The 11,418-nt window shown below is 40.1% G+C and overlaps 1 protein-coding gene across 1 annotated transcript; it reads left to right on the top strand.

Annotated features, from left to right (window-relative positions):
- The first annotated feature begins 770 nt into the window (after window positions 1-770).
- Window positions 771-7,694, top strand: LOC127252926 (uncharacterized). The gene is made up of 25 exons (XM_051277314.1): window positions 771-962; window positions 1,061-1,281; window positions 1,386-1,491; window positions 1,595-1,693; window positions 1,792-1,854; window positions 1,996-2,074; window positions 2,139-2,286; window positions 2,375-2,498; window positions 2,580-2,760; window positions 2,860-2,888; window positions 2,958-3,106; window positions 3,210-3,312; window positions 3,393-3,488; window positions 3,561-3,616; window positions 3,698-3,821; window positions 3,898-3,960; window positions 4,029-4,088; window positions 4,164-4,325; window positions 4,439-4,512; window positions 4,586-4,679; window positions 4,782-4,918; window positions 4,988-5,068; window positions 5,188-5,293; window positions 5,399-5,470; window positions 7,614-7,694. Exons 1-25 carry the CDS (start codon window positions 771-773, stop codon window positions 7,692-7,694), a joined length of 2,700 nt encoding a protein of 899 aa, XP_051133271.1.
- Window positions 7,695-11,418: the final 3,724 nt, after the last annotated feature.

The raw sequence follows: 11,418 nt of genomic DNA, 5'->3' as shown, positions 1-11,418 counted from the left end.
AAATCAATAGAATTTATTTATACTAATAAATATACATATTAGATAAAAATTATTATTATTTAAATTATTTTAAAAATAGATAATTTAATAATAGGGAGGAAAGATAAATTAAAATTTGTATAAATGAGTATATTTGATGAAGGTATAAAATGGAATGAGTTTCTCCGATGACGTGGTAGAGAGAGAATATGACGTGGAAATAGGCTAGAGATGAAAGAAACCCATATTGGATTTTGATTGATGCGGATGGCCTTATGAAATTTTTTTTTTTATTTTTTTCTTTTTTCAATTTAAAAATCTTACATAGCATGTTACGTGGGTATACCCCCATTGTACTTGCCCTAAACGCCCCCATAAATTTGAGGCCGGGCATGGGCTCATGCAGAGGACAGCCCTGCTCTCAAGCCTCAAAAAAATAATTAGAATAGGAGGTCGGTATGCAATAATGAAAAAATTTAAATTTTTACGGCACCTCATGAATATATGGGGTGGACTGGACGTTCAAAACATGAATAAATAGAATCAGTAGTCTGTTTGGATGATTGACTGTGTATATTGTTCTCATTAACAGATTCACTTACTGACTAACTGCTGATTCATCCATCATCGGGTTTGTTTTCCATCTCACAACTAACATATTAATTAATCATGTTCATCTGTAGAAAGAGAGGTATATTTTTGATGTGTAATTGCATGTACTATTTATGATTGATTACTATTTATCTCTATTATGTGTATGTACGACAACACTCAGGAAGATAGATAGAGCAATGAAGGTGGCCGTGGTAGGCGGCGGCATATGTGGCCTGGCGGCTGCAGCCATGCTGGCGAGAGACGGTGTCCAGGTAGTTGTGTATGAGAAGGAGGATGCATTGGGAGGCCGAGGCCGAGCTCTGAGCACACTTACAGTACTTGATGGCACAGTATTGCTTGATCTATGCTTTCCAGTCTTCACTCATCAGGTAACCATTTTCATTTTTCCGGCAATTAACAAGCTGGCCATGTCTCTGGATTCGGAAAACTATATCTATATACATATATGTTTATGTTGGGCCAACAGGTCACTTATCCAGATGTGGTGGAATTTTTGGAGAATTTGGGAGTGGATAAAGCAGTCTCAGATCACGTGTCATTTTCTGTGAGTCTTGATGGAGGCCGTGGATGTCAATGGGGAAACGGGGAAGGATTGTCAACTTTGTTTGCACAAAAAAGTAATGCACTAAATCTATCCTTTTGGAAAATGATACGTGATGTAATCAAGTTCAAGAACGATGCGGCAAGGTCAGAATTAAAACCACAATCTGTTTGTAATTAATTATATTCAAGTCCAACATTAGGACAAACAATTCACAGTAAATATTTATGCATGGATGTTACACTTACAGGTACATACAAGAGCTTGAAAGCAATCGAGATATGGAGAGGAACGAAACACTTGAGCAATTTGTTAGGCGGGGTGAATACTCTGAGTTATTCCAGAAAGCTTTTCTTGTAAGCATAGCATATCGATCATATCAAAACATTTCTGTACAACATACATCTTATCGAATGCTTTCTCTGAAATTTTCCTTTTCTAATTTTCTTCCTGCTACAGATTCCGACATGCTGTTCTATGTTGTGGTGCCCTTCACAAGTGATGAACTTCTCTGCATTTTCTGTACTTTCAGTTCTGCGCAGTCACAACAATTTTCAGGTAAATGAATTTTCGAAATTTGGCATTTCAAGAGTATATGATCATTCTCCACATTGGTTGCACCATCTATATATGATCCCTTGTAATAATTGTCTCAGCAGCTCTTAGGTTGGCCTCAGAAGCACACTGTGAAATGGCGTTTACAAAGTTATTTCCACAAGGTTAGTCAGAGATTTTTGGGATAGACATTCCCTTTACTTAGCGAAGTATTATTAATCAATGATGCAATTGGAACTTAACACGAGACGAGGCATCTGATTTAGTTTAGATTCTTTTACAAGAAATTAATTAATGCAAACCAGGTTCAGAAAGAGCTGGAAGGTAGAGGCTGTCGAATAAGAAGCAATTCTGAAGTACATTCAATATTAACAAATGAAAGTGGTGAGTTAATTAATATTCTGTTGTCTTCTTACTGCAAGAAGATTTCACACAGCAAATTCTGCAGGTTGTATTGTGACCTGTAAGGATGGCCTGGAACAAATGTATGATTGTTGCATAATTGCGACGCGTGCTTCCGATGCCGTGAAAATATTAGGGGAGGAAGCAACATACGATGAATTGAGAATACTCGGTGCATTTCCTTATTTCCACAGGTGCTCCAACATATTTGCCTCCATTCTCTACCATTTTTCACCTAAAAATCTTTCTTTTTAATATCTTGTCATGAATGCTTTATTGCAGCGATATTTTCCTTCATCATGACACTAATTTAATGCCGAAAAATCAATCATTATGGAGCTCAACGAATTTTCAGACAACTGCTGATAACAAAGCTTATATTACGTACTGGCTAAACAACATCCAAGTACGTATGCATCAGCTTTTCTCCTTTTACAGTGAACCTCATTCGTAGTTTACTAGAATAACTGTGTTTATCTCTTCACAGAATATAGGCGAGGCAAAACTGCCATTTCTCGTGACACTAAGTCCACCTCACACACCTGAAGGCATTCTGTTTAAGGGGCCGACCAGCTGTCCAATACCTTCTGTTGCTGCATCGAAAGCCATGTCTGAGCTGGATCTCATACAAGGAAAGAGGGGACTGTGGTTCTGTGGATCATATCAAGGTGCTCCTGAAATCCTTACAAGCACTTTTAGAGTTTAATTTCTTTGTGGAATGAATACATCCTTGAGTGTGGTTTTATTTGTGCTTAAACTTGTTACAGGCTACGGCTTCCTAGAAGACCGCGTAAAGGTACATCAACAGAAAACCTCTTTTGAGTTCAATGCTCTATACTTAACACAAACAATTAACCATTGACAGGCCGGTATGCTTGCTGCAAATACTTTACTTAAAAAGAGTTGCTCTATTGAGAACACCCTAAAACATTTAGTACCATCCTGGCCTGAAACTGTGGCGCGTCTTCTTGTTACAAGGTTCTTAGAACGCTTCATTGCTTCTGGTTGCCTAATGTAAGGTTCTTGCATAGTCTCTCTCATCACATTTAAACAAAATGCAACATTAGTTTTAACTCATTTTTCGATATCATATCCAATACAAACTGTGGTTAAGCAGTTTAATGGAAGATGGAGGTGCAACTTTTGCTTTCAAAGGTCGTAGAAAAAAGAGCAATTTAGAAGTGGCTTTGAGAGTACATAATCCCCAGTTTTACTGGAAGGTAATATTTTCTTTTGCACATCTGAAAAATGTTTTATACTGAAACAGCAGATATGTTCAAATCATTTACGGTTGCTGTAGGTTGCAACAGAAGGAGATTTAGGCTTTGCAGATGCTTACATCAATGGTGATATTTCATTGGTAGATAAGAATGAAGGTCTTCTTAACTGTTTCCAGGTAATGAATGATACACAAGGCATTTCTTTTCTTGAGATGAAAATAGGACATGCTAACCTTTGAATTCTGCAGATATTTCTGATCAACACAGACTTGCACAGACAAGGCTCAAAAGTGGATAAAAAAAGGTAATGAATGACGGTACGATTCACATCCCCTTGTAGATCTGCTGTCAAATAAACTAAAAGCATTACCTGGTGCATGAACAGAGGATGGTGGACACCAATGATTTACACTTCCTTTGTTGCCTCAGCCAAATACTTCTTTAAGCATTTGGCGAGGCACAACACAGTGTCGCACGCTCGTAAGAACGTCTCACAGCATTATGACCTTGTGAGTATGCTTTCCCCTGTGTCAAATCATAATTAAGACGTATGTGCCAATCTGAAGCCTCCCATGTTCTTTCCAGAGCAACGAACTCTTTTCACTATTTCTCGATGACACGATGAGCTATTCATGCGCCATATTTCAGGTTAGTATCTGCACTCAGACAATCATATTCTTTCAAACTTCTTCTTAAATGCAGACCTCTTTCTGAAGAATCCGCATGAAGACTTGGAAACTGCACAGCGTAGAAAAGTCCATACTTTGATAAAAAAGGTGAACCATTTTCAGATGCCAGCTTTGAATTTTTATGCCATTCGGAGAAAGCTAAGTTTTAATTTCGGGTTCAAGGCTAGAATCAGCAAGGGGCAGCATGTGCTAGAGATTGGGTGTGGTTGGGGAGGCTTAGCTTTTGAAGTAGTCAAGCTTACTGAATGCAAATACACTGGTGTCACTCTGTCCAAAAACCAATATGATTATGTACAACAGAGAGTAAAGGAAGCTGGTCTGCAGGTGTGTGTCTGTTTGTGTTTGTAATATTTTTTTCATTACATTATTGGCTACTATTCTGGGTGTAATGCCACTTCTCATCATTCCTTGACTTGGATCATTGTGTTGTCGATCAGGATCAAATTGAACTTATTCTATGCGACTATCGGGAATTGCCTAAGGGCCATAAGTACGATAGAATTATATCATGGTAATTAATCGAAATCACAAAATGCCTTATGCAAAACCACCAAGAATATTCATTGAGAATTGCAACGTTTCAGTGAGATGTTAGAGGCCGTGGGGCACGAATACATGGACGGATTTTTCAGGTGCTGCGAATCTGCATTAGCCCCAAATGGAATTCTTGTTTTTCAGGTAACAACTATTTGATCCACACAAAAAGCAAGTCTAATTTCATGTTACTGCTTCTTGCACAAAATTGCTTCAGTAATCTATTGCTGGCCCCTACCCATACAGTTTACAGCAGTGGCAGAAGCAAGGTACGATGAATACAGGCACAGCCCTGGCTTCATGAAAGAATATATATTCCCGGGTGTATGCATTCCTTCACTCAATCGAGTAATCTCTTCCATGGCTGCTGGATCAACACTCAGGTAAAAGAAAGCCCTGACTGGGGTCTGACACTTCATCTCGATCACATTTTTGTGAATGTTTGTATGCAGTGTTGTACACCTAGAAGAGATAGGATGCCATTACGTTCCTACCCTCCGCCGTTGGAGGGAGAAATTCCTTCAAAACCAAAGGTTATTCACAGTTTATACATAAATAGTTATGTTGAAGCATATGCACAATGCATTATTAGTCCCCTTGTATATGTATTGTTAGATCTAAATTAATTTCTTGGGGTTTGTTGTATTTGCAGCCAAGTGATGGGTCTTGGATTTGACGAGAAGTTTGTGAGGACATGGGAATATTATCTCGACTACTCTGCTGCCGGATTCAAATTCTGTATCAGTGGAAATTACCAGGTATACATACATATATATGGTAATATTGGCCACTAATTATTACATGGGATTATAGAACTTTGAAGCTTGGTTCCTTTATGTTATATATGATTTCTTGGCATGCAGATAGTGCTAATGCGACCGGGAGATTTAACTGTCTTTGGCAACTCTCCATACAACCCGATGCTTCTGCCAGAGGTCTGTTGACCATATTTGTAAAATAATAAATTTTATTAGGGATTTACCGTTGAATATACAATAAGAAAGGCAACGGCTACAGTGCTGAATCCGTTGAATCTCAGATTCAGCACTATGTTTAACAGCACACGGTAATATTTGTGACAACACACCATTTATATTAATATAATACAAGCACAACACATGAAACTAACAACACACAGATAGCTAACAAATAACATATACGGTAATGTTAGTGACAATACATCATATATATTCATATAATACAAACACAACACATGAACTAACAACACATAGTATAGTTTCACATAACACATAGTATAGTTTCACATAACACATGCAGCAGTTCATTTCAGCACATGGCATACACTTGTGCAACACGCGTGTAATTATAAACAAACAACAGATGTCATTATTACAAACAACATGTGCTATTTTTAATAAAAACTTGTGTTGTTTTTATATTTTATGGGTGCTGATTTAAAAAATCACAGTGATGATTTTCTAAATCAACACCGTAACCTTCCCCAATAAAAAATAATACATAAATTGGAAGTATATACCCTACCATAAAAAGACATGGAAAGTATACAATTAACATCCATGAAATGCACATCATACCATACACATATATGAAAAGAATAAAACATAAATTGTCCTCTCAACTTGGAACTTAAAGGTCAACAATACCAAACATGCAAGCGACTCACATACACGGTCACTGCCAGAAGCCTTGCTGAAGAGATTAACCAGCCGTGGACAGGCGGAAGGACTAGGATGTATACTGATGATTTTTTGATTGCATACGTTGAACAACAATATCACTACAAAAAAAAAAAAAAAAAAGAAAAAGAACAAGTAAGCAAGGGAATTATTTCCTCGTTAAGATACAAAATCCCAAACAATCCTTAATTTGCGAGCTAGGGAAATTATTGCACAAAACAATCATTGGAAAATTCCTCAGTCGCAAGGTGTTGCGGGGGATATAATCCCTCACTAAATTTAGAAAGGGAAATAGTGTACCTAGGGGTGTAATCCCTCGCTAAATTTAGTGAGGGACAACGAGTTTCCTCTAAAAATTTAGCTAGGGGTACGGTGTATTCGGTAGCTAAATCATTGAACTAATTCTAATAACTAAACTACATTAAATTAATTCCGACCAACAATAATTATATTAAAAAAATATGATAAAAATACATTACATTAGATCTATTTTAACTAATTATCAAAACCAATTAAATTAAATTTATTTTAATCAATTCCTAAATTTATTCAAAAATAAATTACATTAAACCTATTTCAACTAATTATAATTTTCAAAGATTTATGTGAGATAATGTAAGAGGTGAGCAAAGGATTTCCATTCTTAAACATGATGTACACACCAAAAATTAATTGGACTAGCCTAGTACAAATGCAGCCCAAGCTCTGGGAGGTTCGCGGCCCAACAGAAAATCCAAATCAACAAGTGGGCCTGTGGACCCCACCAACCCGGTGATCAAGTCAGCTAAGCTACAGAAGCAGCCCAATGAAAGCTAGCAAGAAGCAGCCCAATGAAAGCTAGCAAGCAAACAAATAAGAAGCATGATTTGAAAAAAAAAAGAGGTTGGAGAAAATTTGGAGATATAGTCTTATCAAAACAAGATTTCAAACAAGATTGGGAGAGATAAAAGATCAAAATGAGAGAACAAAGCAGGCCATACACATTCATATAGGCCATACACATTCATATCATCTTCTTCATAATTTATGTGCATTTTTATGTAATTTTTTCCTTTCAAGAACAACCCTTTTATTTTTTACGGCCCTTTTTTTTTGTAAAATTCCAACTTCTCCTTTTCCCTGCATTATTAGATTTATTTTTGCCTTTTCGTCACTTTTATTATTTTTTATCATTAGATAGCTCGGATCCTTTCTTGAGGAGGCCGAGAAATCCTTCAAACAAATCATGTATGACATGATTTTTTAATTAAGATGTCGGTGGCAATTTTTTTACGACAACAGAATTGACACACCTAGTGGGACACCGACGTCTCACGATATTTGCATACAACTTTGGAAGAGAAAACTGACACCGCTGACGACTTTAAAGATGTAAAAAAAGAAAAAAATCATGGGTGATTAGTCATCGTGCCATGCGCAGGAAACTGCCCTACGCGACGACGCTTTTATGGCTGCTGGAACGCCGGACCAGATTATTAGACTTTCAGATAGCGTCCTTTAGGAGCAGATCCGTGGGGAAATTCAATCGTCCCTTCACGGATCCGCCCTAGAACTATCACGATACATTACCGATATTTTGAAACCCGCCATTCAGAACGAGTTTGTGCTGCTTTTGGAGGAAGAAACTCATAAAAGCAAGGCTCGAAGGTCAATTCCAGCCAGCCGAGATTTGGGCTCCCGAGGGCCTTACATCCAGCTTTGCAGCAGATCTGACCTCCCAAATGCTCAAATATGGTCATGTCTCTATCTTCGGTAGGGATTCCAGATATGTGGAAGACCTCTGATCACCACCCAGAAGGTCAGAGAATCTCAGACGTCGTCCGGGCAGACATTTTTGGGCCGCCTTCAACCGAAGAATTTGGGATGGACTTTGGGTCAATCCTATCAACACCACGTGAGCAAAATAATCCCTTATTTGTTGGAACTACTTTCAGCACCCTAGTCCCCACTCTGGGCCTTCAAAGAAATCCAACGGCCGGACATGAGACTTCTAATGCATGGGAGCAGGGCCGACAACGATTCCAGCACTTTATTTTGTCCCAAAGCCTTCCAAAATGACTTGGGAACCAGTGGCACTAGTCCCAACACCATCCCGATACACTGGGGGGTAAAGAACTGCTGAGGAAGATCAATTTACTACTAGTTTTGGGGTACAACAAGCCTACAAATATCCTGACCAACCAGCCCCAGAAAATACACCATTGCAGTAAGCTCCAGTTAGAGAATCTACGGAAGGCCCCCGACTTCGTTTTCCACAACAGGGACCTACTCATCATGCATTCCCGCAGCCAGTGTTTCGCAATGTGCTGTCCGTTTAGGTAGCTTCCGAACAGCTTGGGGGCAGGCAGAGATGGTGCCGCTGCCACATCCCATCATAAATCCACAGGTAATCGAAGATGCAATTCATAGGATGTATGGCGATTGGAGAAGCAAAAAATCAGTCAAGAAGTTCTTGGAACAATTCATAAGGGCAAAAAATAAATGCCAAGTTCGTGTATCGGAGGACCAGGTGGTGAATATTTTGATAAATAATATGACACACCAGCTGCATGATAGAGTGACTCTCCAGCAATACCACGAGTTTCAACAGCCGATGTCCAAAGATGTAGAGGCCGAACAACCCTTGAAAAAGGCTCAAACGGCCCGAAATAATAATTTTTGGAGCGGGAACCACCCTGCCCATTCCCAGGGAGAAGCTGGCAAAGCCGAAGATAAAACGAATGAAACTTTTCTGGCTGAATCCCAGAGGGAAGTCATCAAGGAAGGCCGCCACCGACTGGCCGCAAAGCATGAAATGAAGATTGATACCGAACAATTCCCTGCACCAATAAACACCGTCGGAATACATCCAACAAGGCCTATAAAGTCGGCATCAGGATCTGAAAAAAATAATAGAAGAATGCAGCGACAACGCTGGCCGGTCGCTTTTCTAGGAGGATCAGGTTGGGGGGTAGCAGGATTACGACCACAGGCAGCCGGCTAAGTGGCCGCAGGCTGAGAATCAGGAAGGAGGTGCTGCTGGAAGATTGAAATTAAATAAGAAGGACTAGCGCCATCAGCTTCGGGCCCGGAAAGACTGGAGACCAAATTGTGTTTTAACTAACAATGATTGTCTTGTTAATTTGCAGGCCCGTGCAGTACTTGAAACAACCGAGACCCCAAAGGATGAGCCGATGATCGATGCTCTTGATTGCTCTGAGGCATCGGATGCTAGCTTGGATATCATTGCTTCCGAGCAAGACCTTGAACAACCTTTACGTTTTGAGGGATACCTCAAGGTTAATACAATAGGTGTGTTACCTCGAGATTTCGAAGCTCCTCCACCCCAGCCCGACTATCTCCAAGGAGATGTTTTGTTTGCAAGAGTTGGTTTGTTATGTTGGGTGGACCAAAATTCCGACATTCAAAAAGAAGGTCCGGAACCAGTGGTCTTTCAGGAATTAACGGACGAGATTATGCGTCATTTGAAACACTTGTTCCTCACCGTATACCTCGACGCGCGGACAGTTCGCAAGGTCCAAGTTGATGGAGGAGCTTCCGTCAATGTCATGACTCTGTCTACCCTAAGGAAGATCGGGAAAAACAGAAACAATCTCGTCTCGAGAACCATATGAATGACCGACTTCACTGGAAAAGAGCATACGACGGCAGGGGTGTTGGCGGCGAAAGTGACGGTTAGAACAATGACGGACCAGATGGCCTTCTTCATCATCAAAGAAAAGCCAACTTATTTGGCCATTTTCGAGAGTGATTTGATCCACAGTACTGACGGTCGGAACAATGACGGACCGGATGGCCTTCTTCGTCATCAAAGGAAAGCCAACTTATTTGGCCATTCGCGGGAGGGATTGGATGCACACTACCCAATGCGTTCCTTTGACTTTGCACCATAAAGTTATGTTTTGGAATGGAGACCAAGTCGAGACGGTAGAGGCCGAAGCTGATCCAACTATGGAGGTGCATTCGGAAGAACTCATTTATTATTCTCATAATGTATACCCGTTGTCCATGATGCTGGAGGACGCTGGAATATCGAAAGAATATAATCTAACCATGAAGGGGTTCGAAATCAAAGTCGAGGCCGACGCACGGAAAAATAATTCAGGTATTAATCATGTTTGACATCCTAATTTTATAGGATTTCGAGATGAGAGCAGGCAGGTCCGGCTGTCCATTTATACAAGCTGGAAATCATGCCGCAAAACCTCTTGACAGGCAGACGGGAACATCTTCCCAGCCGCCAATTTGCAACCCAGACAAAGAGGATATTCATTCAGCGATTCGAAGAGCTGCTCCACCCTTCAAAGTGCAGGATCCATTGGAGGAGGTCAACCTGGGGGATGAGGCAGCCCCTCGGATGACATGGGTCAACACCTTGCTGGATGTCGAAAATGAACAACTGATTGCTTTAATCCGAAAATTCAAAGATTGTTTCGCATGGGATTACCATGAGATGCCGGCGCTATCAAGGAGCTTAGTGAAGCATTTATTACCTACTAAAACTTCATTTTGGCCGCAGAAACAGCCCCTTAGGTGTTTCAACACGGAATTGTTACCGAAAGTGGATGAGGAGTTCGAAAAACTCCTTAAAGCTAACTTATTCAAGCATGCAGATACCAGGAGTGGATTTCAAATATTGTTCCAGTGATGAAGAAAAATAGAAAGATCCGGATCCATATTGACTTCCACAATCTCAATTTGGCAACACCAAAAGATGATTACGTGATGCCAGTCTCCGACATGCTCGTGGATTCTACGGCTGGATACGAGATTTTTTCTTTTATGAACGGCTACTCTGGCTATAATCAAATATATTTGGTCGAGGAGGACGTCCATGAAATAGCTTTCCGCTTCCTTCGAGCAATTGGAATCTTCGAGTGGATAGTAATGTCCTTCGACCTCAAGAATGCCGGATCGACCTATAAGAGGGCAATGAACTCAATATTTCACGAGTTGATCAGTGCTTCTATGGAGGTATACATAGATGACATTGTGGTGAAGTCCTGAGCATTCGATCATTACCTGCTGGACCTTTGGAAGGCCTTTATGCAGATGAGGCAGTACAACATCAAGATGAACCCGACGAAGTGCTGTTTTGGAGTACAAGTAGGGAATTTCTTAGGTTTCCTGGTTCATCAAAGGGGCATTGAGATCAACAAAAATAAAGCGAAGGCTATCCAGTAACTTGGGTCCCTACGCAAGATTAAGGAGCTGCAAAACTTGAT

Source organism: Andrographis paniculata, unplaced genomic scaffold, assembly GCF_009805555.1.
Source record: "Andrographis paniculata isolate CXL003 unplaced genomic scaffold, ASM980555v1 Contig49END, whole genome shotgun sequence".
NCBI classification, from domain to species: domain Eukaryota; kingdom Viridiplantae; phylum Streptophyta; class Magnoliopsida; order Lamiales; family Acanthaceae; genus Andrographis; species Andrographis paniculata.
Note: the sequence above shows the minus strand (reverse complement) of the source record. Positions and strands in the feature narration are given on the sequence as shown.